This window comes from Gorilla gorilla, chromosome 9, assembly GCF_029281585.2.
Source record: "Gorilla gorilla gorilla isolate KB3781 chromosome 9, NHGRI_mGorGor1-v2.1_pri, whole genome shotgun sequence".
NCBI lineage: Eukaryota > Metazoa > Chordata > Mammalia > Primates > Hominidae > Gorilla > Gorilla gorilla.
In genome coordinates, this window is record NC_073233.2 from 21,187,895 (window position 1) to 21,215,501 (window position 27,607).

Consider the following 27,607-nt stretch of genomic DNA (forward strand, 5'->3'; position numbering starts at 1 on the left):
TTCTTTTGCTGTTCAGAAGCTCTTTAATTAGATCGCATTGGTCGATGTTGCCTTTTGTTGCCATTGCTTTTGGTGTTTTAGACATGAAGTCTTTGCCCATGCCTGTGTCCTGAATGGTATTGCCTAGGTTTTCTTGTAAGATTTTTGTGGTTTTAGGTCTTACGTTTAAGTCTTTAATCCATCTTCAGTTAATTTTTGTATAAGGTGTAAGAAAGGGGTCCAGTTTCAGTTTTCTGCATATGGCTAGCCAGTTTTCCCAACACCATTTATTAAATAGGGAATCCTTTCCCCATTGCTTGTTGTGTCAGGTTTGTCAAAGATCAGATGGTTGTAGATGTGTGGTGTTATTTCTGAGGCCTCTGTTCTATTCTGTTGGTCTATATATCGGTTTGGTACCAGTACCAGAGGAAAGAACAGGCAGTAATGATTGCTGTTCTGCAGCCTCTCCTGGTGATACCCAGGCAGGCAAACAGGGTGTTTTGGTTACTGTAGCCTTGCAGTATAGTTTGAAGTCAGGTAGCGTGATGCCTCCAGCTTTGTTCTTTTTGCTTAGGATTGTCTTGGCTATGAGGGATCTTTTTTGGTTCCATATGAAATTTAAAGTAGTTTTTTCTAATTCTGTGAAGAAAGTCAGTGGTAGATTGATGGGGATAGCACTGAATCTATATATTACTTTGGGCAGTATGGCCATTTTTGCGATATTGATTCTTCCTATCCATTAGCAGGGAATGTTTTTTCATTTGTTTGTCCTCTCTTATTTCCTTGAGCAGTAGTTTGTAGTTCTCCTTGAAGAGGTCCTTCACAACCATTGTAAGTTGGATTCCTAGTTATTTTATTCTCTTTATAACAAGTGTGAATGGGAGTTCACTCATGATTTGGCTCTCTTGTTTGTCTGTTTTTGTTGTATAGGAATGCTGGTGATTTTTGCATATTGATTTTTTATCCTGAGACTTTTCTGAAGTTGCTTATCAGCTTAAGGAGATTTGGGGCTGAGACAATGGGGTTTTATAAATAATTGAATCATGTCATCTGCAAACAGAGACAATTTGACTTCCTCTCTTCCTAATTGAATACCGCTTATTTCTTTCTCTTGCCCGATTGCCCTGACCAGAACTTCCACTACCATGATGAATAGGAGTGGTGAGGGAGGGCATCCTTGTCTTGTGCTAATTTTCAGAAGGAATGCTTCCAGTTTTTGCCTATTCAGTATGATATTGCTTATTGGTTTGTCATAAATAGCTGTTATTATTTTGAGATACATTCCATTGATACCTAGTTCATTGAGAGTTTTTAGCATGAAGGGGTGTTGAATTTTGTCAAAGGCCTTTTGTGCATCTATTGAGATAATCATGCGGTTTTTGTCATTGGTTCTGTTTATGTGATGGATTACGTTTATTGATTTGTGTATGTTTAACCAGCCTTGCATCGCAGGGATGAAGCCTACTTGATCGTGGTGGGTAAGCTTTTTGATGTGCTGCTGGATTCTGTTTGCCAATATTTTATTGAGGATTTTCATATCGATGTTCACCAGGGATATTGGCCTGAAATTTTCTTTTTTTGTTGTGTCTCTTCCAGGTTTTGGTATCAGGATGATGTCGGTGTCATAAAATGATTTAGGGAAGATTTCCTTTTTTTCTATTGTGTGGAGTAGTTTCAGAATGAATGGTACTAGCTCCTCTTTGTACCTGTCGTAGAATTCAGCTGTGAATCTGTCTGGTCCTGGACTTTTTTTTGGTTGGTAGGCTATTAATTACTGCCTCCATTTCAGAACTTGTTATTGGTCAGTTCAGGGATTCGACTTCTTCCTGGTTTAGACTTGGGAGGGTGTGTGTGTCCAGGAATTTATCCATTTCTTCTAGATTTTTTAGTTTATTTGTGTAGAGGTGTTTATAATATTCTCTGATGGTAGTTTGTATTTCTGTGGGATCAGTGGTGATATCCCCTATATCATTTTTTAATGTGTCTATTTGATTCTTTTCTTATTCTTCCTTATTAGCCTGGCTAGTGGTCAATATATTTTGTTGATCTTTTGAAAAAAATAGCTCCTGAATTCATTGATTTTTTGAAGGGTTTTTCGTGTCTCTATCTCCTTCAGTTCTGTTCTGATCTTAGTTATTTCTTGCCTTCTGCTAGCTTTTGAATTTGTTTGCTCTTGCTTCTCTAGTTCTTTTAATTGTGATGTTAGGGTGTCAATTTTAGATCTTTTCTCCTTTCTCTTATGGGCATTTAGTCCTATAAATTTCCTTTTACGCACTGCTTTAAATGTGTCCCAGAGATTCTGGTATGTTTTGTCTTTGTTCTCATTGGTTTCATAAAACATCTTTATTTCTGCCTTCATTTTGTTATGTACCCAGTAGTCATTCAGGAGCAGGTTGTTCAGTTTCCATGTAGTTGTGCGGTTTCGAGTGAGTTTCCTAATCCTGAGTTCTAATTTGATTGCACTGTGGTCTGAGAGACTGTTTGTTATGATTTCTGTTCTTTTGCCTTTGCTGAGGAGTGTTTTACTTCCAATTACGTGGTCAATCTTAGAATAAGTGCAATGAGGTGCTGAGAAGAATTTATATTCTGTTGATTTGGGGTGGAGAGTTCTGTAGATGTCTATTAGGTCCACTTGGTCCAGAGCTGAGTTCAAGTCCTGAATATCCTTGTTAATTTTCTGTCTCGTTGATCTGTCTAATATTGACAGTAGGGTGTTAAAGTCTCCCACTATTATTGTGTGGGAGTCTAAGTCTCTTTGTAGGTCTCTAAGAACTTGCTTTATGAATCTGGGTGCTCTTATATTGGGTACATATATATTTAGGATGGTTAGCTCTTTTGCATTTATCCGTTTACCATTATGTAATGCCCTTCTTTGTCTCTTTTAATCTTTGTTTGTTTAAAGTCTGTTTTATCAGAGATTAGGATTGCAACTCCTGCCTTTTTTTTTTTTTTTTGCTTTCCATTTTCTTGGTAAATATTCCTCCATCACTTTATTTTGAGCCTGATGTGTCTTCTTACAGGTGAGATGGGTCTCCTGAATACAGCACACTGATGGGTCTTGACTCTTTATCCAATTTGTCAGTCCGTGTATTTTAATTGAGGCATTTAGCCCATTTACGTTTAAGGTTAATATGTGTGAATTTGATGCTGTCATGATGATGCTAGCTGGTTGTTTTGCCCTTTAGTTGATGCAGTTTCTTAGTAGTGTCGATGGTCTTTACAATTTGGTATGTTTTTGCAGTGGCTGGTACTGGTTGTTCCTTTCCATGTTTAGTGCTTCCTTCAGGAGCTCTTGTAAGGCAGGCCTGGTGGTGACAGAATCTCTCAGCATTTGCTTGTCTGTAAAGTATTTTATTTCTCCTTCACTTACGAAGCTTAGTTTGGCTGGATATGAAATTCTGGGTTGAAAATTCTTTTTCTTTTGGCAGATCACAAGGTGAGGAGTTCGATTCCAGCCTGACCAACATGGTGAAACCCCGTCTCTAATAAACATACAAAAGTTAGCTGGGCATGGTGGTGCGCGCCTGTAATCGCAACTACTCAGGAGGCTGAGGCAGGAGAATTGCTTGAACCTGGGAGGCGGAGGTGGCAGTGAGCTGAGATTGCACCACTGCATTCCAGCCTGGGTGACAGAGAGAGACTCCATCTCAAAAAAGAATACTGGCCCTCATTCTGTTCTGGCTTGTAGGGTTTCTGCCGAGAGAGATCCGCTGTTAGTCTGATGGGCTTCCCTTTGTGAGTCTGATGGGCTTCCCTTTGTGAGTAACCTGAGCTTTCTCTCTGGGTGCCCTTAACATTTTTTCCTTCATTTCAACTTCGGTGAATCTGACAGTTATGTGTCTTGGGGTTGCTCTTCTCAAGGAGTATCATTGTGATATTCTCTGTATTTCCTGAATTTGAATGTTGGCCTGTCTTGTTAGGTTGGGGACGTTCTCTTGGATAATATCCTGAAGAGTGTTTTCCAACTTGGCTCCATTCCCCCTGTCACTTTCAGGTACACCAATCAAACGCAGATTTGGTATTTTCACATAGTCCCTTATTTCTTGGAGGCTTTGTTCATTCCTTTTTATTCTTTTTTCTCTAATCTTCTTGCTTTATTTCATCAAGTTGATCTTCAGTCTCTGATATCCTTTCTTCCGCTTGATCAATTAGGCTATTGATACTTGTGTATGCCTCACGAAGTTCTCGTGCTGTGTTTTTCAGCTCCATCAGGTCATTTATTTTCTTCTCTACACTGATTATTCTAGTTAGCAATTCGTCTGACCTTTTTTCAGGGTTCTTAGCTTCCTTGCATTGGGTTAGAACATGCTCCTTTAGCTCGGATTAGTTTGTTGTTACCCACCTTCTGAAGCCTACTTCTGTCAGTTCATCAAACTCATTCTCTGTCCAGTTTTATTCCCCTGCTGGTGAGGAGTTGTGATTATTTGGAGAAGAGGCGTTGTGTTTTTTGGAATTTTCAGCCTTTTTGTGCTGGTTTCTCCCCATCTTTGTGGATTTATCTACCTTTGGTCTTTGATGTTTGTGACCTTCGGATGGGGTCTTTGAGTGGACATGCTATTCCTTTCTGTTGTTAGTTTTCCTTCTAACAGTCAGGCCCCTTTGCTTCCGGTCTGCTGCAGTTTGCTGGAGGTCCACTCCAGACCCTGTTTGCCCGGATGTCACCAGGAGAGGCTGCAGAGCAGCAATCATTACTGCCTGTTCTTTCCTCTGGAAGCTTTGTCCCAGAGGGACACCTGCCAGATGCCAGCCAGAGCTCTTCTGTATGGGGTGTCTGTCTGCCCCTACTGGGAGGTGTCTTCCAGTCAGGATACATGGGGGTCAGGGACCCACTTGAGGAGGCAGTCTGACCCTTAGCAGAGTTTGAACACTGTGCTGGGAGGTCTACTACTCTCTTCAGAGCCATTAGGCAGGGATGGTTAAGTCCACTGAAGCTGCACCCATAGCCACCCCTTCCCCCAGGTGCTCTGTCCCAGGGAGATTGGGGTTTTATCTGTAAGTCCCTGACTGGGGCTGCTGCCTTTTTTTCAGAGATGCCCTGCCCAGAGAGGAGAAATCTGGCAGTCTGGCCTCAATGGCCTTGCTGAGCTGCAGTGGGGTCCACCCAGTTCAGACTTTTGGGCTGCTTCGTTTACACTGTGAGGGTAAAACGCCTACTCAAGCCTCAGCAATGGCAGATGCCCCTCCTCCCACCAAGCTTGAGCATCCCAGGTGGATCTCAGACAGCTGCTGTGCTGGCAGTGAGAATTTCAAGCCAGTGGATCTTAGTTTGCTGGGCTCTGTGGCGGTGAGATCTGCAGAGCCAGACCACTTGGCTCCCTGGCTTTAGCCCTCTTTCCGGGGGAGTATAGGGTTCTGTCTTGCTGGCGTTCCAGGCGCCCCTGTGGTATGGAAAAAACAATACAACAACAAAAAAAACTCTTGCAGCTAGTTTGGTGTCTGCCTAAATGGCCGCCCAGTTTTTTGCTTGAAACCCAGGGCCTGGTGGGGTAGGCACCGGAGGGAATCTCTTGGTCTGTGGATTGCGAAGACTGGGAAAAGCGTAGTATCTGGGCTGGAATGCACTGTTCCTCACGGCACAGTCCCTCACAGCTTGCCTTGGATAGGGGAGAAAATTCCCCAACCTCTTGCCCTTCCCAAGTGAGGTGATGCCCCACCCTGCTTCAGCTCGCCATCTTTGGGCTGCATCCACTGTCCAACCAGTCCCAGTGAGACGAACCGGGTACCTCAGTTGGAAATGCAGAAATCACCCACCTTCTGTGTCAATCTTGCTGAGAGCTGCAGACTGGAGCTCTTTCTATTCAACCATCTTGCCTGGGAACACACACATTTTTCTATTTGAATGTTGCCCCGGGTGGTACTGTTACTCTTTTTTTCCAGTCTTTGCCACCCCACATGTAGGCAGTTGCCGGTATGAAATAATCAAAAGGATAAGAATCCAGCTTAAAAGAGTTTATTCAAACACAAAGCTGTGGATGCCCATCCAGGAAACACAGACTCCAAGGAAATAGGGTCAGTGCTTCAAAGTTGAAAAGTTAAGATCATATTTGTATAGGCAGAAAACAAAGATATTTAGCAGAATAACATTTTCCACACAATGTTGGCTTCTGAGTTACAGCAATTTGATTAGTTACAGCTTGTTTGTTTTCTTTTTCCATTTTAAAAGAATATATTTAACAGTCCATCTTAGAAAGTGTGTCTTTGTGTAAGAGAAGAAAAAGGGAAGTTAATCTATAATGAAGATCAACAGTAAAGAGGGAAGGAGTCTTCTCTGACATCCTTTAGTTATTTGCAGCATTTAGCAAAGCAGTGTAAGTTAGGGGGGAATAAAAGGCTAATCTGTAATCAGGGAAATCAAGGCTATGTCTGCCTAGGTTACAGCTGCCTGTTAGTGACTGAGGTCCCAAAATCACATTCCTTTAAGGCTCAGAATAAAAGTTCCAAAAGTTTGGTTTTGAATTACTTATTTTCACACAATGAAAATATGAAGAATGACTGAGCATTGACAGGGAGATGAGTTCATTGGGTGGTATTATTTGCTTACTGCTTGTTTTTTTCCTACACTAATAAAAGTTGTCAATACCTGTGAGGATAGGGAACAGAAAAAAATGAAAAACTATACTTTAGTCCAGTAGTTCTCAGTGAGGTCACTGGATCAGAAACTCCATCATATAAGAACTTGTTAGAAGTGTGGATTATCTGGCCCTACCCAAGACTTAGTGAATCAGAAACCTTGGGGATGAGACCAGCAGCCTATGTTTTAAGAAACCTTCAAAGTAATTGTGATAACCTACTTCAGCCCAGGGATCGGCAGTCTGCAGCCTATGGACCTAATCTGGTCTATAACCTGTTTTTTGTAAGTAAAATTTTATTGAAACAAAACCATACCCATTTGTTCATTTTAGTTTATGGATGCTTTTGTGCTACATCGGCAGAGTTGAGTAGCTGCAATAGAGAACATATAGCCAAAAGTATTTATCATCAGGTTCTTTACAGAAAAAGTTTGCTGACTCCTGCTTTAGGCCTTAGGCACTAGAGGCCCAAACTCTGAATTTATGATGATATATTTGCTAATTAAATTGAGAACCATGAGGAAAAAAGGTGAAACTTTTCCTGGTTTTTAAAAATTTTAACCTGTTATTTTTCCCTTTTAGTCAAGGATGCTATCTAAATGGGCCTTTTAATTCAAATCTACTGACTATCCCGAAGCAAAGGTCATCTTCTGTATCACTGACTCACCATGTAGGTCTCAGAAGAGCTGGTAAGAAATCATTCTTTATGACTCAAATATGGGGGTTCTCAAAGTATATGGTAGTGTAAACACTGTTCATCACATATTTATAGCTAATTTTGAATACAATTTCATGTGTTATAAGTTAACATGACTTAGCAGTTTGGGTTGGCTACTAATTGACCGTTTGCTAATTCTTTCAGTAAAAACAGTTTTAGAACATCTACTCTGTACTAGGTATTTTGCTAAGCAGTAGGGATTCAGAGATAAAATATATAACTATTTAACTAACCTGAATGGTTGCAGACCCAGGACAAGGGAAAATCTTCAAGAAAGAGTATTTTTTTTTTCGTAGAATGATAATTATGGAGAAAAAAATTTTAGTGTTAGAATAGAAAAAACCATGACTTCATCCTGGAAAAACATTATGATAGGAATTTTTTTAATTAAAAGATTATAGATTGATTAAAAACTCTTGGATGCAAGATATTTTAATAAATACAACATAGGAATAGCAAAGCAATACTGATATTGTGCTTTTAAAGTACATTATGGCTGATATTACATAGGTACAATTTTGTGATTGGGATATACAATTACAAAATTCTTTTATACACAATAACCTATAAAGCATGTGAAGAGATCAGAAAATATTATTGATAATCAAGAAAAGTAGGCACTAGAAAAAGATCTATATATGATATTGATGCTGTATTTTACAATCTTTAAAATAACAATGATGTTTAAAAGGAAATAGAAGGAATAATGGCCAAAATGAATGGATACTTCGAATAGAGAACTAGAACACATAGAAAAGAAATGGACAGTCTAGAACTGAGAAATGCACTTGATTAAATTAAAAGCTTATTCAAGGGTTTAAGAATGGATTGGATACAACAGAATACAAAAGTAGTGAACTTGAAGACAGAGAAATAGAAAATACCCAAACTGAAGCACAGAGAAGGAAAAATACATAAATAACAGAACAAAGTTTAAAAGACATATGAGACACAGAAGTTCTAAAATATGTGTGACTGAAGTTCCAGAAGGAAAGGAGAGAAACAAAAGGACAGAATAACTTCGCAAAACTAATAAAAGAAAGCAAACAACAAATTCATAAAGTGCAGTGAACCCCAAGCAGGATAAATACAAGAAAATCACAGCTAGATGTATGAATCAAGCCTCCAAATTATAAAGAAAAAAGTTTCAAAAGCAACCAAGCAAGGTTGTTTTTAGTTTTCAAGGAACAACAATAATAATACTGACAGTGACTTGTTAACAGCAACTGTGAACTCCAAAGACAATGGAATGGCATATTTGAAAAAGTGTGGAAAGAATAAAACTTGACAACATAGAATTCTTTATCCAATGAAGAAATATTCTTGAAAAATTAAATAGGAATAAAATTTTTTTTTAGTGTTCTCACTCCCCTGCAACAGTAACTGTGGTGATGGGTATGTTAGTTAATTTGACTGTCATAATCATTTCACAGTAAAAATGTAAATCAAGTCATTATGTTGTACACCTTGAATACATGCAGTTTTTGTCAATTATACCTCAGTAAATCTGGAAAAAATCTTTTAGTAAATCAGATGAGAAGTAGAAAAACGTACATTTTTTTCAAACAAACAAAAGCTGAAACAATTTGTAGGTGGCAGACCTGTGCTACTAAGATTCAGTAAAGGAAGTTTCTTAGGCAGGAGGAAAATTATCCAGATTGAAGCATGGAACTGCAAGAACAAACCAAAAGCACTGGTAAGGCTAAATAGATGGGTGAGGATTAAAAAGTGTTGAGGGGTCAAAAAGTTGGCAAAAGATATGAATAGACACTTCTCAAAAGAAGACATTTTTGCAGCCAACAGACATATGAAAAAATGCTCATTATCCCTGGTCATCAGAGAAATGCAAATCAAAACCACAATGAGATAATATCTCACGCCAGTTAGAATGGCGATCACTAAAAAGTCAGGAAACAACAGATGCTGGAGAGGATGTGGAGAAATAGGAAGGCTTTTACACAGTTGGTGGGACTGTAAATTAGTTCAACCAGTGTGGAAGACAGTGTGGCGATTCCTCAAGGATCTAGAACAAGAAATACCATTTGACCCAGCAATCCCATTACTGGGTATATACCCAAAGGATTGTAAATCATGTGGCTGGGCGTGGTGGTGCACGCCTGTAATCCCAGCACTTTGGGAGGCCAAGGCAGTCGGATCACGAGGTCAGGAGATCGAGACCACGGTGAAACCCCGTCTCTACTAAAAATACAAAAAAAAAAAAAAATCAGCTGGGCATGGTGGCGGGTGCCTGTAGTTGCAGCTACTCGGGAGGCTGAGGCAGGAGAATGGCATGAACCTGGAAGGCAGAGCTTGCAGTGAGCTGAGATCGTGCCACTGCACTCCAGCCTGGGTGACAGAGCGAGACTCTGTCTCAAAAAAAAAAAAAATCATGCTACTATAAAGACACATACACATGTATGTTTATTGTGGCAGTGTTCACAATAGCAAAGACTTGGAACCAACCCAAATGTCCATCAATAATAGACTGAATAAAGAAAATGTGGCACATATACACCATGGAATACTATGCAGCCATAAAAAAGGATGAGTTCATGTCCTTTGCAGGGATGTGGATGAAGCTGGAAACCATCATTAGCAAACCATCACAAGAACAGAAAACTAAACACCGCATGTTCTCACTCATAAGTGGGAGTTGAAAAATGAGAACACATGGACACAGGGAGAGGAACATCACACACTGGGACCAATCTGAGGCTGGGGGGCTGGGGGAGGGATAGCGTTAAGAGAAATACCTAATGTATATGACGAGTTGATGCATGCAGCAAACCACCATGGCATGTGTATACCTATGTAGCAAACCTGCACATTGTGCACATGTATCCTAGAACTTAAAGTATAATAATAATAAAAAAAAATTGATGGGTAAACACAATAATAACTTTCTTTTAGCATTTATGAAATACATAAAAGTCAAATATATGATAACAATAGCATAGAGGGTAGTCAAGGGGTAAATGGAATTAAATTTGTCGTAAGGTACTAGCAATGCTTGAAAAACAGTAAAAAGTTCTAATTTAAGAGAAGCTAATATTCAAAGATGAACATTGTAATATTCAAGGGGCCAATTAAAAAACCAGTAGAAAAAGATATAACTAAAAAGCTTATAAGGAGGTAAAATGGCATGATTAAAAAAAGCTTGAATAATTCAAAAGAATCTGAGAAAAGAAAAGCAAAAACAGAAGAAACACACAAAAAATAAATAGCAGCATGGTGGATTAAACACACTTTATTACATTAAATATACACCTTTGGGGTAGAGGAAGGGATCTGACTAGAGTTGTCAGTATATTATCTGAAATGTCAAGTTTTCAACAAAAATTGGACTTTACACGCCAATTAAAAGACAAAGATTAGGCTGGGCACTGTGACTCACACTTGTAATCCCAGCACTTTGGGAGGCTCAGGTGGGTGGATCACCTGAGGTCAGGAGTTTGAGACCAGCCTGGCCAACATGGTGCAACCCCATCTCTACAAAATTCAAAAATACAAAATACAAAAATTAGCCAGACGTGGTGGTGGGCGCCTGTAGTCCCAGCTACTCGGGAGGTTGAGGCACGAGAATCGCTTGAACCCGGGAGACAGAGATTGCGGTGTGCCACTGCACTTGAGCCTGGACGACAAAGCGAGCCTTTGTCTCAAAAAAAAAAAAAAAAAAGTAATCTTCTGACTGCTCATTGGTTGATGTCCAAATTATACTGATCCCCCCAGGGATGACTTCTAGGAAACCATGCTTAAAAATATAATCAAAAACTTAAGAGAAAAAGCTAACAGAAAACTAAGTAACTACACTTTGCAGGAGAAACAGAATCTACACAATTAGTTCAGGTAAGTCACTAAACAAATAATCAGAAAGAAGAAAACACAAAACCAGCAACATAATAAACCTTTGGTGTTGGAGGGATCTGATATCAAAACTTTACAGTATTTTATGTAAAATGTACAATTTTCAAGAAAAATATGTGAAACATGCAAAGATACAAGAAATTTTTGACACGTACCCAAAGAAAATGTAACCCATAGAAATTATCCCTGAAGTGGATTGGATTTTAGACTTAGTATAAAATAAAATTGTAACATTGTTTTAATAATTATAAAATAAGACTACTTTTACTCAATATTGGATTAGAGGTTCTAGCCAGGGCAATTAGGTGAGAAGGAATAAAAGTAAAAAGTAAAACTGTATTTGCAGATGGCATGAGCTTGTATATGTAAAATCCTAAGAAATTCACTGAAACCTATTATCACCAATAAATAAGTTTATCAATGTGGCAGGATATACAAAATCAATTTTATTTCTATATGCTAACATTAAGGAATCCAAAACTCAAGTTACAAAACAATTTCCGTTTACAGTTAGCATTGAAAAAATCTTTGAAATAAATTTAGCAAAATAGTACAAGACTTTTACAATGGAAACTATAAAATATTGTTGAAATTAAAGAAGACCTAAATATATTGGAAGACATTCCACGTTTAAGGATCAGAAGACTTAATATTATTAAGATGGCAATATTCTTTGAATTGCACTAGATTCGATACAGTCCTTATCAAAATTTCAGCTTTGCCAGAATTGACAGTCTGATGCCAAAATTCGTATAGAAACGCAAGAGTCCCAGAATAGCCAAAACAGTTCTTTAATAAAAAAGAAGAAAAAGTACGAGGACTCCCACTTTCAAATTTTAAAACTTACTACTAGGCTACAGTAATTTAGTATGGTACTGGCATAGAGATATTTCTATTCAATGAAATTCAATTTGGCAGTTTCTCAAATTTTAAACATGAAGTTACCATATGACCCAGAAATTCTACTTCTTGCTATATATCCAAGAGAAGTGAAACCGTAGGTCCACACAAAAACTTGTGCATAAATGTGTATAGCAGCATTATTCATAATAGCCAAAATTAGAAACAACCTAAATGGCTATCAATAAATGGTTAAACAAAACGTGGCTTAACCATACAGTAGAATATTTTTTGTCACAAAAGTGAAATGGAGTAGTATTCATATGCCATGAATGAACCTTGAAAACATTATGCTAAGTTAAATAAGGCAGTCACAAAAGACTACAAATTGTACAAATCTACTCATATAAAATGTCTAAAATGGACAGATCTATAGATAGAGAAAGTATATTAGTGGTTGCTATGGTTTTAATGCTTGTGTACCTCCAAAATTCACATGTTGAAACCTAATCCCCAATGAGACAGTATTAAGAGATGGGGCCTTTTGGAGATGACTAAGCATGAGGTTGGAGCCTTTGTGAATGAGATTAGTGCTCTTATAAAAGAGGCCTGAGGAAGCTAGCTATCCTGTCAGCCAGGTGAGGATGCAGTGAAAAAAGTACCATCTGTGAGGCAGAAACTGAGCCCTCATCAGACATCAAGACTGCTGGCACCTTGGTCTTGGACTTCCCAGCCTCCAAAAACTGTGAGCAGCCAAGTTCTATTGTTTACAAATTGCCCAGACTAAAGTATTTTTTTTTTAGGTGGTATAGATGGAATTTTAATACAGTGAAAGAAAATAGGGAGTACTGAGTTAATGGTTTTGGGTCATCTTTATAATTATCTGGTAGAAGACTGAATTTCCATCTTACATATTATATACACAGAAATCTACAGATTGGCTACAATTTAGGTGTTCAAAATGGGAATTAAAAGTATTATAAAAGCATATAAGATTCAGAAAGTTTAAATAGATAAATATTTTCTAATAATAAAACCATTAAAAGTTGATAACATTTTTTTTCTTTTATTTATTATTATTATACTGTAAGTTTTAGGGTACATGTGCCCAATGTGCAGGTTACTTACATATGTATACATGTGCCATGCTGGTGGGCTGCACCCACTAACTCGTCATCTAGCATTAGGCATATCTCCCAATGCTATCCCTCCCCCCTCCCCCCACCCCACAACAGTCGCCAGAGTGTGATGTTCCCCTTCCTGTGTCCATGTGTTCTCATTGTTCAATTCCCACCTACGAGTGAGAATATGCGGTGTTTGGTTTTTTGTTCTTGCGATAGTTTACTGAGAATGATGATTTCCAATTTCATCCATGTCCCTACAGAGGACATGAACTCATCATTTTTTATGGCTGCATAGTATTCCATGGTGTATATGTGCCACATTTTCTTCATCCAGTCTATCATTGTTGGACCTTTGGGTTGGTTCCAAGTCTTTGCTATTGTGAATAATGCCACAATAAACATACATGTGCATGTGTCTTTATAGCAGCATGATTTATAGTCCTTTGGGGATATACCCAGTAATGGGATGGCTGGGTCAAATGTTATTTCTAGTTCTAGATCCCTGAGGAATCACCACACTGACTTCCACAATGGTTGAACTAGTTTACAGTCCCACCAACAGTGTAAAAGTGTTCCTATTTCTCCACATCCTCTCCAGCACCTGTTGTTTCCTGACTTTTTAATGATTGCCATTCTAACTGGTGTGAGATGGTATCTCATTGTGGTTTTGATTTGCATTTCTCTGATGGCCAGTGATGGTGAGCATTTTTTCATGTGTTTTTTGGCTGCATAAATGTCTTCTTTTGAGAAGTGTCTGTTCATGTCCTTTGCCCACTTGTTAATGGGGTTGTTTGTTTTTTTCTTGTAAATTTGTTTGAGTTCATCATAGATTCTGGATATTAGTCCTTTGTCAGATGAGTAGGTTGTGAAAATTTTCTCCCATTTTGTAGGTTGCCTGTTCACTCTGATGGTAGTTTCTTTTGCTGTGCAGAAGCTCTTTAGTTTAATTAGATCCCATTTGTCAATTTTGGCTTCTGTTGCCATTGCTTCTGGTGTTTTAGACATGAAGTCCTTGCCCATGCCTATGTCCTGAATGGTAATGCCTAGGTTTTCTTCTAGGGTTTTTGTGGTTTTAGGTCTAATGTTTAAGTCTTTAATCCATCTTGAATTGATTTTTGTCTAAGGTGTAAGGAAGGGATCCAGTTTCAGCTTTCTACATATGGCTAGCCAGTTTTCCCAGCACCATATTAAATAGGGAATCCTTTCCCCATTGCTTGTTTTTCTCAGGTTTGTCAAAGATCAGATAGTTGTAGATATGCAGTGTTATTTCTGAGGGCTCTGTTCTGTTCCATTGATCTATATCTCTGTTTTGGTACCAGTACCATGCTGTTTTGGTTAGTGTAGCCTTGTAGTATAGTTTGAAGTCAGGTAGTGTGATGCCTCCAGCTTTGTTCTTTTGGCTTAGGATTGACTTGGCGATGCGGGCTCTTTTTTGGTTCCATATGAACTTTAAAGTAGTTTTTTCCAGTTCTGTGAAGAAAGTCATTGGTAGCTTGATGAGGATGGCATTGAATCTGTAAATTACCTTGGGCAGTATGGCCATTTTCACAATATTGATTCTTCCTACCCATGAGCATGGAATGTTCTTCCATTTGTTTGTATCCTCTTTTATTTCCTTGAGCAGTGGTTTGTAGTTCTCCTTGAAGAGGTCCTTCACATCCCTTGTAAGTTGGATTCCTAGGTATTTTATTCTCTTTGAAGCAATTGTGAATGGGAGTTCACTCATGATTTGGCTCTGTGTTTGTGTGTTATTGGTGTATAAGAATGCTTGTGATTTTTGTACATTGATTTTGTATCATGAGACTTTGCTGAAGTTGCTTATCAGCTTAAGGAGATTTTGGGCTTTTTTTTATAGCAACTTGAATGAACTAAGACAGTGGTCACCTGTGACTATGGGTAGGAGCGACAGGAATAGGGAATGACTGCTAATGGGTCTAGGGTTTCTTTTTGAGTTTATGGAAATATTCCAGAATTAGATAGTGGTGATAGTTGCACAACTCTGTGGATTTCTAAAATTCAGTGAATTGTACAGTTTAAAATAGTAAATTTTATGGTATATGAATGATATCTTAAAAGGCTGTTTAAAAAACATGTAAGCATGTTCTGTCACCACAGTGGAATTAGATTTGAAAACATCTCTCAATAGATCTGCAGAAAATCCTCAAATTATAAATAACCTATGGGTCAAAGAAGAAAAAATAATGAAAATCAGAAAATATTTTGAGCTGAATAATAATGAAAATAGGACTTATTAAAATGTGGGAAGAAGCTAAAGCAGTGCTTTCTTGGGAAATTTATAGCAAAAAAAGAGAAAAATTAAAAATCTGTTAAGCTTACATTTTAAGAAGCTGTAAGTTTCACAGCAAAGTAAACCAAAAGAAAGAAGAAAACATGACACTGATATAAAAAGATTACACTGATACAAAAATGATAAAAAATCTCGAGTCATATATCTTCTAACGAAATTAAACCTGTAGTTAAAAACCTTCCTACAAATAAAATTGTAGGTCCAGATGACTTTACTGGTAAATTCTTCCCAATATTTAATGAAAATGTTGTTATGAAAGGTTATATCCAATGCCTTAGTTTCCTATAGCTGCTTGCTATAAACTGCATATTCGTATCTCCTCACTTACACCCCAATTCATGTGTTGAAACCTAATCCTCAGTGTGATGGTATTTGGAGCTGGGGCCTTTGGAATGTGATTAGGTCATGTGAGTGGACTCTTCATGAATGGGATGAGTGCCTTATAAAAGAGACCTCAAAGAGCTCTCTAATCCCTTCCGCCATGGGAGGACACGAGAAGATGGCCGTCAGTGAACCAGGAAGTGGGCCATCATCAGACACCACATCTGCCAGTGCCTTGATCTTGCACTTCCGAGCCTCCAGAACTGTGAGAAATAAATTTCTCTTATTTATAAAATACCTAGTCTATGGTATTTTGTTATAGCAATCCAAAGGGACTAACACACTACTGTATCAAATTACCATATGCTTAGTGACTTAAATAACACAAATTTATACTTATAATTCTGGAGGTCAGAAGTTTAAAATTGATCTCATTGGGCCCAAAGCAAGGTGTCAGCAGGGCTATGTGTCTTCTGGAGGCTTTAGGGGGTAATCCATTTTCTTTGCGTTTTCCAGTTTCCAGAGGCCTTCCTAGAGCTTGCCTGCCTGGATTCCTGGCCCATGGCCCCATTACTCCATCTTCATTGCCAGCAATGTCAGTCTGAATCCTGATGCTGCCATCTCTCTGGCTCTTTTATGTCTGCCTCTCTCTTTTACTTAGGCATAGGACTCAGCCGTGTGTGACTCCTGTAATGACAAGAACCCTTGTCATTACATTGAGCACAACTACATAATCCAGGATAATCTCCCCATCTCAAGGTTAGCTGATCAGCAACCTTAAGGCCATTTGCAATTTAAATATCCCTTTGCCATGCAATCTAACATATAGGTTCTGTGGTTTAGGATATGGATGGACATCTTTTGGGGTGATTATTCTGCTTACCACAGCCAATCTTAGACAACTCTTTCACTGAAAAGGGAGAGAGGAAACACCGGTTTTTTATGAGGCCAGCATAACCCTAATATTGAAACCTGACAAGGATATTACAAGAAAATTAGAGGCCAACATCTCTTGTGAATATAGATACAAAAATCCTAAACAAAAAGTTACACATATAATTGAGTAATATATTAAAATGATAATACCATAATGTCCATGTTGGGAAGTATTATTACAGGAATATAAAGTCTGTTTAACCTTCGAAAATTCACTGCATTAATAGAATAAAAGAGAATACTCATATGGTCATCTTAATTGGTACAGAGAAAGCTTTTCATATATGTTCATTTGATAAATTTGATAATTATGATAAAAAATTATAAGCAAATTGGGAATAGAGGGGACATTTTTAATCTGATAAAGTATCTATCAAAAATGTTTTTCAAACATAATACATAATGAAATACTGAACATTTTTCTCCTGACTTTGGAAACAAGATAAAGATGTTCACTGTAAACACTTGTCTCCAACATTATCCTGTAATTTCTAGACAATGAATGAAGACAAGATAAAGAACAGGAATAAATATTGGAAAGGAAGATATAAACCCTTTTATTTATTTGCAGATTACCATTTTGTATATATGGAAAATCTAGAAGGCTCTAAAAATATAGTAATAGAATTAATAAGTAAATTTTGCAATATTTTAATTGTACAGAAAAATTAATTATATTACTCTATACTATCAGAAAATGGTTAAAGTGAAATTTAAAACACCATTTACCACAGCATCAAAAGCCACCAATTACCTAGAGATAAATTTAATAAAAAATATGCAGTGCTGCTACACTCCATGACTTCAGGGAAAAATTTCCGTAACAAGACATAAAAATACTTACCATATGGGATTAGATGAATAAATTTGACTACATGAACATTAATAACCTCTTTATTGAAAAAAGTCATATAAAGGCCAGGCGTGGTAGCTCACGCCTGTAATCTCAGCACTTAGGGAGGCTGAGGCTGGTGGATCATTTGAGGTCAGGAGTTCGAGGCCAGCCTGGTCAACATGGTAAGACCCCATCTCTACTAAAAACACAAAAAAATTAGCTGGGCGTAGTGGCGGGCACCTGTAGTCCCAGCTACTCGGGAAGCTGAGGCAGGAGAATGGCATGAACCCGGGAGGTGGAGCTTGCAGTGAGCTGAGATCTGAGATCACGCCACTGTACTCCAGCCTGGGCAACTGAGTGAGACTCCATCTCAAAAAAAGAAAAAAAAAAAAGCTAGGTGTAGTGGCGGGTGCCTGTAATCCCAGCTATTTGGGAGGCTGAGGCAGGAGAATTGCTTGAACCCAAGAGACGGAGGCTGCAGTGAGCCCAGAGTGCACCACTGCACTCCAGCCTGGGCGATAGAGTGAGACTCCATCAAAAAAAAAAAAAGTCATATAAAAAGAATTGAAAATAGTAATAACATCTGAGAAGGAACTAGAATTCAGCTGTATAAAGAACTTTGTCAGTGGAAGAATTATGGACAACTATTCGTTTTCTATTGCTGCATATCAGATTACAACAAATGTAGCAGCTTTTGTGCAAGAGTCCACACACAGCTGAGTCCTCTGTTTGAGGTGTCATAAGTCTCAAAACAAGATGTTGGCTCTACCTTGTTCTCATCTGGAGAATCAGCTGGGAGTGAATCGGCTGCCAAGCTCATTCAGGTTGTCCTCAGGTTGTTCTTCATTTCCGTTGGTTGTGGATTCTTGATGGCTCTGGGTTCTTGATGGCTATTGACTGGGGGCCACCCACAGTTCGTAGAGGCTGCCCATAGTTTTTTGTCACATGGTCTTCCTCAGTATGGCTGCTTACTTCATGGAGCTAGCAAGAAGAATCTCTAGAGTGAGTCTCTAGCAAGATGGAATTCATAATGAAACATAATCATAGGGGTGACATCCTGTCATCTTTCTTTTGATAAGAAGCTAGTCACAGGTGTTTTCTACACAAAGACATGAACACCAGGGGGCAAGGGTTAATGCTACCTTAGAGTGTGTCCATCACCACAAGCCAATAGAAAAATTAGCAAAAGACTTGAACGAGCATTTCAGAAAAAAAACTATACAAATGGCATATAAACATGAAATGTGCTTAACCTTATTAGTAATGAGGAAATTAAAAAGTAAAGGTACGGTGCTCTTTTATTTATCATCAGATTGGCAAAAGATAAAGAACATTATATTTATACACACACACACACACACACACACACACACACACACGCAGAGAAAGAGAGAGAGTTTGTTTTAAGAGATTGGCTCACACAACTGTGAGGGCTTGCAAGGCAAGCAAGTAGGAAATTTTCAGGACAGGCTGGCAGGCTGAAAATTCCAGCAGGGTTAATGTTGCAGTCTTGAACCTGAGACAAAATTTTTTCCTCTTTGTGAGACCTCAGTCTTTTCTCATAAGGCCCTAAGCTAATTGGATGAGGCCCACCCATGTTATGGAAATTAATCTTCTTTACTCAAAGTTTATTGATTTAAATGTTAATCACATCTGAAAAATATCTTCACAACAACATCTATACTAGTGTTTGAATAAACAACTGAGCACCATAACAAAGTTGACACCATCGCACACATCTATAAGTGTTTACCACTATGCCTGAAAATGTTGTAGCTCCTTAATGACTGTTACTTGTTTTCCTTTCTGAATGAGACTTTACTTGGGTCTTTATTTTCAAATAAGGTTATAAATCTGCCTGCGTCTTTCCAGATATATCCACACTGCTTTAGTTTGAGGCACTCAGCAAAGGTTTCTGGAATAAATAGACAGAATTATAGACTCATCTTATGTGTTCCTGAAGCACTCTGTTTTGTTCCCTTATTAAGCACTTAGCACTTGTTTGTATTCTTCACTACACTCTAGCTTCATTGAATTTCAGGGATGGTATCTTTTTCTTCATTGTGAAAACCAGTATATTTTCCAGCATATAGTAAGCTCTAAATATTTGTTGAATGAATGAATGAGCTGGAAATATTTTCATGTAATTTTTAAAGCGATCTGACATTGCATTAACATATGATGTTATTCTCAACTTGCTTAAATGCTATTAAGAATTTTAGTTCTTACTTTTACACTGTTGGTGGGACTATAAACTAGTTCAACCATTGTGGAAGATAGTGTGGCAATTCCTCAAGGATCTAGAACTAGAAATACCTTTTGACCCAGCCATCCCGTTACTGGGTATATACCCAAAGGATTATAAGTCATGCTGCTGTAAAGACACATGCACACCTGTGTTTATTGCGGCACTATTCACGACTTGGAACCAACCCAAATGTCCATCAGTGATAGACTGGATTAAGAAAATGTGGCACATACACACCATGGAATACTGTGCAGCCATAAAAAAGGATGAGTTCATATCCTTTGCAGGGACATGGATGAAGCTGGAAACCATCATTCTGAGCAAGCTATCGCAAGGACAGAAAAGCAAACACCATATGTCCTCACTCATAGGTGGGAATGAACAATGAGAACACTTGGACACAGGGTGGGGAACATCACACACTGGGGCCTATAGTGGGGTGGGGGAACGGGGGAGGGATAGCATTAGGAGATATACCTAATGTAAATGATGAGTTAATGGGTGCAGCACACCAACATGGCACATGTATACATATGTAACAAACCTGCACGTTGTGCACATGTACCTTAGAACTTAAAGTATAATTAAAAAAAAAAAAGAAAAAAAAGAATTTTAGTTCTTTGGCCAGATGCAGTGGCTTAAGCTTGTAATCCAAGCATTTTGGGAGGCTGAGGCATGAGGATCACTTGAGCCCAGGTGTTTGAGACCAGCCTGGGCAACATCTTGAAACCCTGTCTCTACAGAAAAATAGGTAAATTAGCTGGGCACGGTGGCCTGTGCCTGTAGTCTCCAAGGCCAGAGGATCAATTGAACCCAGGAGGTTGAGTCTGCAGTGAGCCATGATTGTGCCACTGGAATCCAGCCTGGGCAATGGAATGAGACCCCATCTCACACACAAAAAAGAGAATTTAAATAAAATTTAATTTTATTGAATTGAAAATAATTCAGTAAAATTTGGTAGAGATGCTTTGCTCTTGTGGATAATCAATCTGATAGGGACACATAGGTGAAAGTTAAAGACCAATAGGAATTAGGAAAATTTCTGCCATACAGTATGTATGTTTTAGTCATACTGTTCACATTTACCTATTATAAATGTAGATATTTACCCAACAAGGGGTGTTTACCCAACAGCCATTGATCATGACAAATATGGCAAATATTGCATAAGTTTCTAGAATATTGTGAGGCCCCATGCAGGAATTTATAATTTATTTGTAAATAATCTGCTTTTTTTAAATAAGGAAAAAATCCATAAAAACACAAATATATTTAATAAACATACACACATAAATACATTCTTATTTATCTATCTCCTTTCTTTTAATTTTTAAAGGTGTTTTGTCCAGTCTGAGTCCTGTGAATTCTCCCAACCATGGACCAGTGTCTACTGGCTCTCTAACTAATCGATCACCCATAGAATTTCCTGATACTGCTGATTTTCTTAATAAGCCAAGCGTTATCTTGCAGAGATCTCTGGGCAATGCACCTAATACTCCAGATTTTTATCAGCAGCTTAGAAATTCTGATAGCAATCTGTGTAACAGGTAAGTTTCCCAACTGTTTATTATTTCTGTTTCAAAATGTTGATTACAGTTAAGTCCTCAACATTTTGGATAGGTTCTTGGAAACTCCAGCTTTAAGCTAAATGACCATAGTTTTTTTCGGTGTTATAATGAAATGACATTATTTGAAGATGTGCTATAAGTTGTTTCACTTAAAATGTCAGTTTTCAAAAACTTATTGATGATATTGAGGACTTTACTGTATTTTAATAAAGTATTACCAGTTTTCTAGTTCTATGTTGTAACTAGATGATGGATTCAGCCTATATTCTTTTCCTTATTTATCTAGTAGTTTTTATTCTAAATAAATATCTTCTCATTTTAGTGGTTATTAATTTTTTAAATTAAATGGTCTCCATCTGAGCTAAAATGTAATGGTATTCTACCCATCCTAAGATCTTAGTAAATATTAAAGTATTTTAGTATACACTACTTTAGTACCTATTCATAGTACCCAGTAAATGGTGTTTGATCTTATTTCTGCTTTACTAATAGTAAGGGTTTACCTCAGATCCAATGTTGACTTTTCAAAAATATTTTGTTTCCTTCAAGGACACACAGATACTTTCTAGGTTAAAGCCTTTGAACTTTATGGAGAGATTGGAATATTAGGATGTGTTGCAGTTGGGATCTTGGTTAAAAATTAAACAGATTTTCTAATTGTGTTCAGGTAAAAAACTTGTACCTCATTTACCGTATATATTTATTTTATTCTATAAGCTGTGGACATCAAATGCTGAAATATGTTTCAACATCTGAATCAGATGGTACAGATTGCTGCAGTGGAAAATCAGGTGAGATTACAAAAGTCATATGTATTTGAGTTTAAGAGAAATTTCTTACAATGATTTTTAGAATGGGAAAATGAATGAGTTTAACTTCAGTTTATCCATCTTTAAAATGAAGATTATTATTTTTTACCCACTTCACAGAGGACTTATTTAGAACAAATTATAAGTAATAGATGGTGAAAGTAATTCAAAGAATAAAAATGTCCCATACAAATGAATGTAGTCTTCTTAGGTTATGTCTATTGTTTATAAATAGTGGAATTATTTATATTAAACATTGAAATTTGTAGTGCACAATCTAAATCCAAAAGGTTTTGCATAAATTTTTTATGGCATAAAGAGGGGTTGTTTTAAAGTGTGGTTAATTATATCATTCTGAAATATTTTGTATCCTCATACAAGAAATATTGTGTTGATGAAATTATAGTTGTTTTATAACCTTAAAATTTGATGACTCAAACTACCAGTAGTAGTTAACTAAGTAACTCAGACCAACATTTCCCCTGAGGGCAGCTAGAAAAGGTGGATGAATTATTTTTTTAAAAAAAATCTACTTGAAGCCATTGAAGAACTAAAAAAATCTTATGAATCACCAGTACAAGATCTGTTGGAAGACAGAACTCCAAGAAAGTGAGCCTGGAGTTTGGGGCTATCAAAAGAGTGTATGCCAATTCCACAGAGACCAATGACTGATAGGATGAGCAATTTTATTAGCAGCTTCATGGGGCTAGGAAGACAGAGGCTAGAGTTGAAGGCTTGCCATGGTTTGGATAACTTGATAAACTCTAAAGTGTTGTACCCTAAGAAAAAAGTTAAACCAAAAATAGATAAGCCTTTTCAGGGATTATAGGTTCTTCTCAATCCCTTTACATACCATAAAACTTACCCTTTTAAAGTGTGCAATTTAATAGTTTTTTGTTTTTTACATTTTAAAGGATTGTTAACAAATAAAATAAAATAAAAAGACGAATTCTTCACAAACTCTTCCAAAAAATAGAAGAGGAGGGAACACTTCCCAACTCATTCTTTTTTTTTTTTTGTATATCATTACAATGGAATTCAGTTCAGCAATTAAAGGAATAAACTTCTGATACATGCTGCAACATAGATGAACTTCAAAACATTATTCTAAGTGAAAGAAGCCAGGCTCAAAAGATCATATATTATATGATTACATTTATATGAAATTCTTGAAAGACAAATTTATAGAGACAATAATCAGAACAGTTGTTGCATAAAGTGAGAATAGGGATTAACTATAAATAGGCATGAAGGAACATTTTGGGTGGGGGTGTTGAGAATGTTCTAAAATTGGATTGTAATGATTGTTGATAACTGCAAATATACTAAAATTGTTAAATTGTACACTTGTGGGCTGGATGTTTGTGTTCCTCCAAAAATTCATGTGTCGAAATCCTATACCCTGATATGACGGTATTGGGAGGTAAGGCCTTTGGGAGGTAATTAGGTCATGAAGGTGGATCCTTCATGAATGGGATTAGTTCCCTTATAAAAGAACCCCAGAAAACTCTCTTTCCCACCCTCTTTCCCACCGTGTGAGGATACAATGTGAAATCGGTAGTCTGCAATACTGGAACTTGGCCAGGCTGGCACCCTGATATCAGACGTCCAGCTTCCCTAACTGTGAGAAATAAATTCCTCTTTTTTAATAAGCCACTCAGTCTGTAGTATCCAATTATAGCAGCCTGAACTAAGGCATTTTACAATGGGTAGATTTTAATGGTATGTAATTTATACTCAATAAAGTTTTTAAAAAGAACAATAATTTATTAAGTGTCATATTTCTTTGGGTGGACTAGCCTCAACTGGGAGATTCTCACCTGAGGACTTTGATGAGATTGCAGTCAGTGCAGTCAGATATTGGTTGGGGAAGCAGTTATCTGAAGGATTGATTGGGCAGAATTTCCAAGATGGGTTACTCATGTGCCTTTTGGCTATTGACCAGTCCATCTAAATATGACCCCTCCATGGGCTTCTTCAGTTTGTTGGCAGCATTCCAAGAGAGTAGGACGTGGAAACTACCAGTTCAGTTAATGGCTGAACTCAGAACAGAGTGTCACTTCTGCCATATTCTGTTATCAGAGCAGTCATGAGGCCTGTTGAGATTCCAGAGGGTTGGTAAATAAATGCTCTGTCTTGATAGAGGAGTGACAAGAATACATTTCAGAAAAGTGTTTGGGACAAGAGATAGTGTTGTAGACATCTTTAGAAAAGAAATGCTTCATTTACCTCACCTGTTTTTATTATTATCTGTAAGATAATAGTTATTAGGAGTTGATATCATTAAAAAGTAAATTATGTAATATACCTCAAGTGCAAACAACTTTTAGATTAACTTCTATTTTACAATATCATTGTAGTTATTGCCTTACCTTACCAAGAATGCTCGAATAGTCTAAATTTAATTTCTTAGACTAAATGTTTTTCATTTGGAAAAAATAATATTTTCTAAACAGTAATACTTCCAGATCATCATCTAATCAATTCATGATTGTTATATTCATTGTATTAAGTTGAGATTATACTGACATTTATTAATCACCTATTATGTATAACATCTTGTAAGATGGGTGTTATTATCCAAATTTTACAGGGGAGAAAGCTTGCCATTATTAAGTACGAAAATCAGGATTTGAATCTAGTTTTCTGAAACTCAACTCCAATGATTACTCTTAAGAATTTTTTTTTTTTTTTTTTTTTTTGAGACAGAGTCTTACTCTGTCATCCAGGCTAGAGAGTACAGTGCACAATCATGGCTCACTGCAGCTTCCAACTCCTGGGCTCAAGCAGTCTTCCCTCCTCAGTCTTCTGAGTAGTTGGGACTACAGCACCATGCCCAGCTAATTAAAAAAAATTTTTTTTGTAGAGATGAGAACTCGCTCTGTTGCCCAGGCTAGTCCCAAACTTTTGGCTTCAAGTGATCCTCCCGCCTTGGCCTCCCAAAGCACTAGGATTATAGGTATGAGCTGTTGTGCCTGGCCAAGATCTCTTTTTACAAAAAAACAAACAAAACTCTACATATTGAGCTTATAGCATGTAATTATCATATAATCAGCACCCAGATCCAGAAACAAAATAAGAGGCTGGCCAAAATGGCCAACTAGAAGCAGCTAATGTGCACTGCTGTCATGGAGAGAAATAGAAGGGGTGAGTACATACAGCACCTTCAACTGAAACATACATGTACACATGTTGGGATTCATCAAGAAAACAACCCACAGAGAATGTAGAAAAGCAAGGCAGGATGACTGCCCACCTGGGAGTGACACGGAGCCAGGGGAGCCTCCCTCTCCCAGGGAAGCATGAGTAAGTGGGCAACCCTGGGGACTCATGCTTCTCCCATAGGTCTTTGCAACCCTTGGGTCAGGAGACCCTCCTCGTAAACCCACTGCACCAGGGCTTGCAGTCTGATATGCAGAGCTCTGTGGCATCTTGGCAGAGTAGCTGCTCAGGCACATGCGGAGCCCCAGGAGCTATAAATACTTGGGTTTCTAGGCAAAAGCAGCTGCAACTTGGCAAAGTAGGAGGTTAGACCCCCATACAGACCCCTAAGAAGTAGCTGAATTCAGGGGTCTGAGCAGCAGTGGTCTTCAGGTCCCATGTCCACAGCACCTTGCAGGATAAGACCACTAGCTTGGAACTCCAGCCAGCCACTGGTAGCAGTGTTGATGGAGCTCCCAGAGGGAGGGGTAGGCTACCATCTTTGCTGTTTTGCAGCCTTAGCCATTGTTGCCTTCAGTGTAACCACCCTACAAAAATGCAGCCAGCTTGCTTTTTTATGTGGGTCCCTGACCCCTCTTCTCCTCACTCGGCAGGACCTCCCAACCAAGGTAGCCAGCCACTCTTGCTACTGTTTTTCAGCTGGCAGTGGTTCTGAGCCTCCCTGAGATAGTGCTCCCGGGGGAGGGACAGGCCGCCATCTTTGCTGTTTCACAGCCTTAGCCATTGTTGCCTTCTGGCTCTAGGAAGTCCAAGGTGACTAGGTACTGGAGCCGTCTCTCACCGCAGCACAGTAGCTCTATGGGAAAGTAGCTAGACTGCTTTTTCACATGGGTCCCAGATCTTATTTCTTTTCACTGGGCAGAATCTTGTGACCAAGGTCTACAACCACCCCTGCTAGTGTTTTCTGTCCAGCAACAGTTTCAAACTTTGCTGGGATGGAGTTCCCAGAGGGAGGGGCAAGCTGCCATCTTTGCTGTTTTGCAGCCTTAACCATTGTTGCCTTTGGGATTTGGAGAGTCCAAAGTGACTGGGGGCTGCAGCAGACCCCAAACACAGCCCAACTGTTCTACAAAAAAGTGGCCAGACTGCTTTTTTACACAGGTCCTCAACCCTATTTCTCCTCACTGGGTGGGACCTCCCAACTAGGGTGTCCAGCCATCTCTGCTGGTGTTTTCTGACCAGCAGCAGTTTCAAACCTCCCTGGGATGGAGCTCCCAGAGGGATAGGGGGACTGCCATCTTTGCTGTTTCACACCCTTCACTGTTGATACCTTCAGGTGCTAGATAAACCAAGGTGACTAGGGACTGGAGTGTACCCCCAGCATACTGCAGCAGCCCTACAGAAAAGTAGCCAGATTGTTTGTTACTTGGGTTTCCAATCTCATATCTCTTCACTGGGCAGGTCCTCCTGGCTTGGGTCTCCAGCTACGCTCACCTCCAGGCTATTAAGCCAGTAGCAGCTCTGGAACTCCCTGGGACAGAACTCCCAGTGGGAGGGGTGGGTTGCTATCTTTGCTTTCTCACAGCCTTAGGCTTTGCTGTCTTCAGGCTTTGGAGAATCTGTGGGGACCAGGGGCTAGCTGGTCCATACCCGAGCACAGAGTATCCACCTCACAGAAAAGTGTCCGGACTGTTCTCCACATAGGTCCTGGTCCTCACTTCTCCTCTCAACCTGGTACTCTAGCACAAACACGCTGTCCCTGTCAGACCACATCAATCAGAGGCAGCCCAGCAGTTAAAGGAACAGCCACATGCAGAGATAAGAAAGAACCAATGCAAGAACTCCAGCAACCTAAATGGTCAGTATCTTATGACCTCCAAACAACCACACTAGTTCTTAACCAGGCTGAGCTGGCTGGAAATGACAGAAATAGAATTCAGAATATGGATAGGAACAAAGATAATATGATTATGCAAGATGCATAATCATCAGATTTTCCAAGTTTGAAATCAAGGAAAGAATGTTAAAGGCAGCTAGAAAGGGCAGGTCACCTACGAAGGGAACCCGATCAGGCTAACAGTGGACATCTCAGCAGAAACCCTACAAGCCAGAAGAGCCTGGGCTCCTGTATTCAACATTCTTAAAAAAAAAAAAAAATCTTCAAGAATTTCATATCCAGCCAAACTAAGCTTCCTCAGTGAAGGAGAAATAAGATCCTTTTCAGATAAGCAAATGCTGAGGAAGTTTGTTACTACCATTTGTTACTACGAGACCCACTTAAAAGAGATCTTGAAAAGAGCACTAAATATGAAAGGAAGAACCATTA

The 27,607-nt window shown here is 38.5% G+C and overlaps 1 protein-coding gene across 2 annotated transcripts in view; it reads left to right on the plus strand.

The window, feature by feature from the left end:
* Window positions 1–27,607, plus strand: part of PDE3B (phosphodiesterase 3B) — a 220,183-nt gene that overhangs the window by 144,544 nt on the left and 48,032 nt on the right. For both annotated transcript variants that reach the window (XM_004050742.5, XM_055355866.2), the window contains 3 exons: window positions 7,131–7,237; window positions 21,079–21,289; window positions 22,028–22,101. In XM_004050742.5, the coding sequence (XP_004050790.5) occupies window positions 7,131–7,237; window positions 21,079–21,289; window positions 22,028–22,101 (392 nt within the window). The remainder of the gene's footprint in view (window positions 1–7,130; window positions 7,238–21,078; window positions 21,290–22,027; window positions 22,102–27,607) is intronic.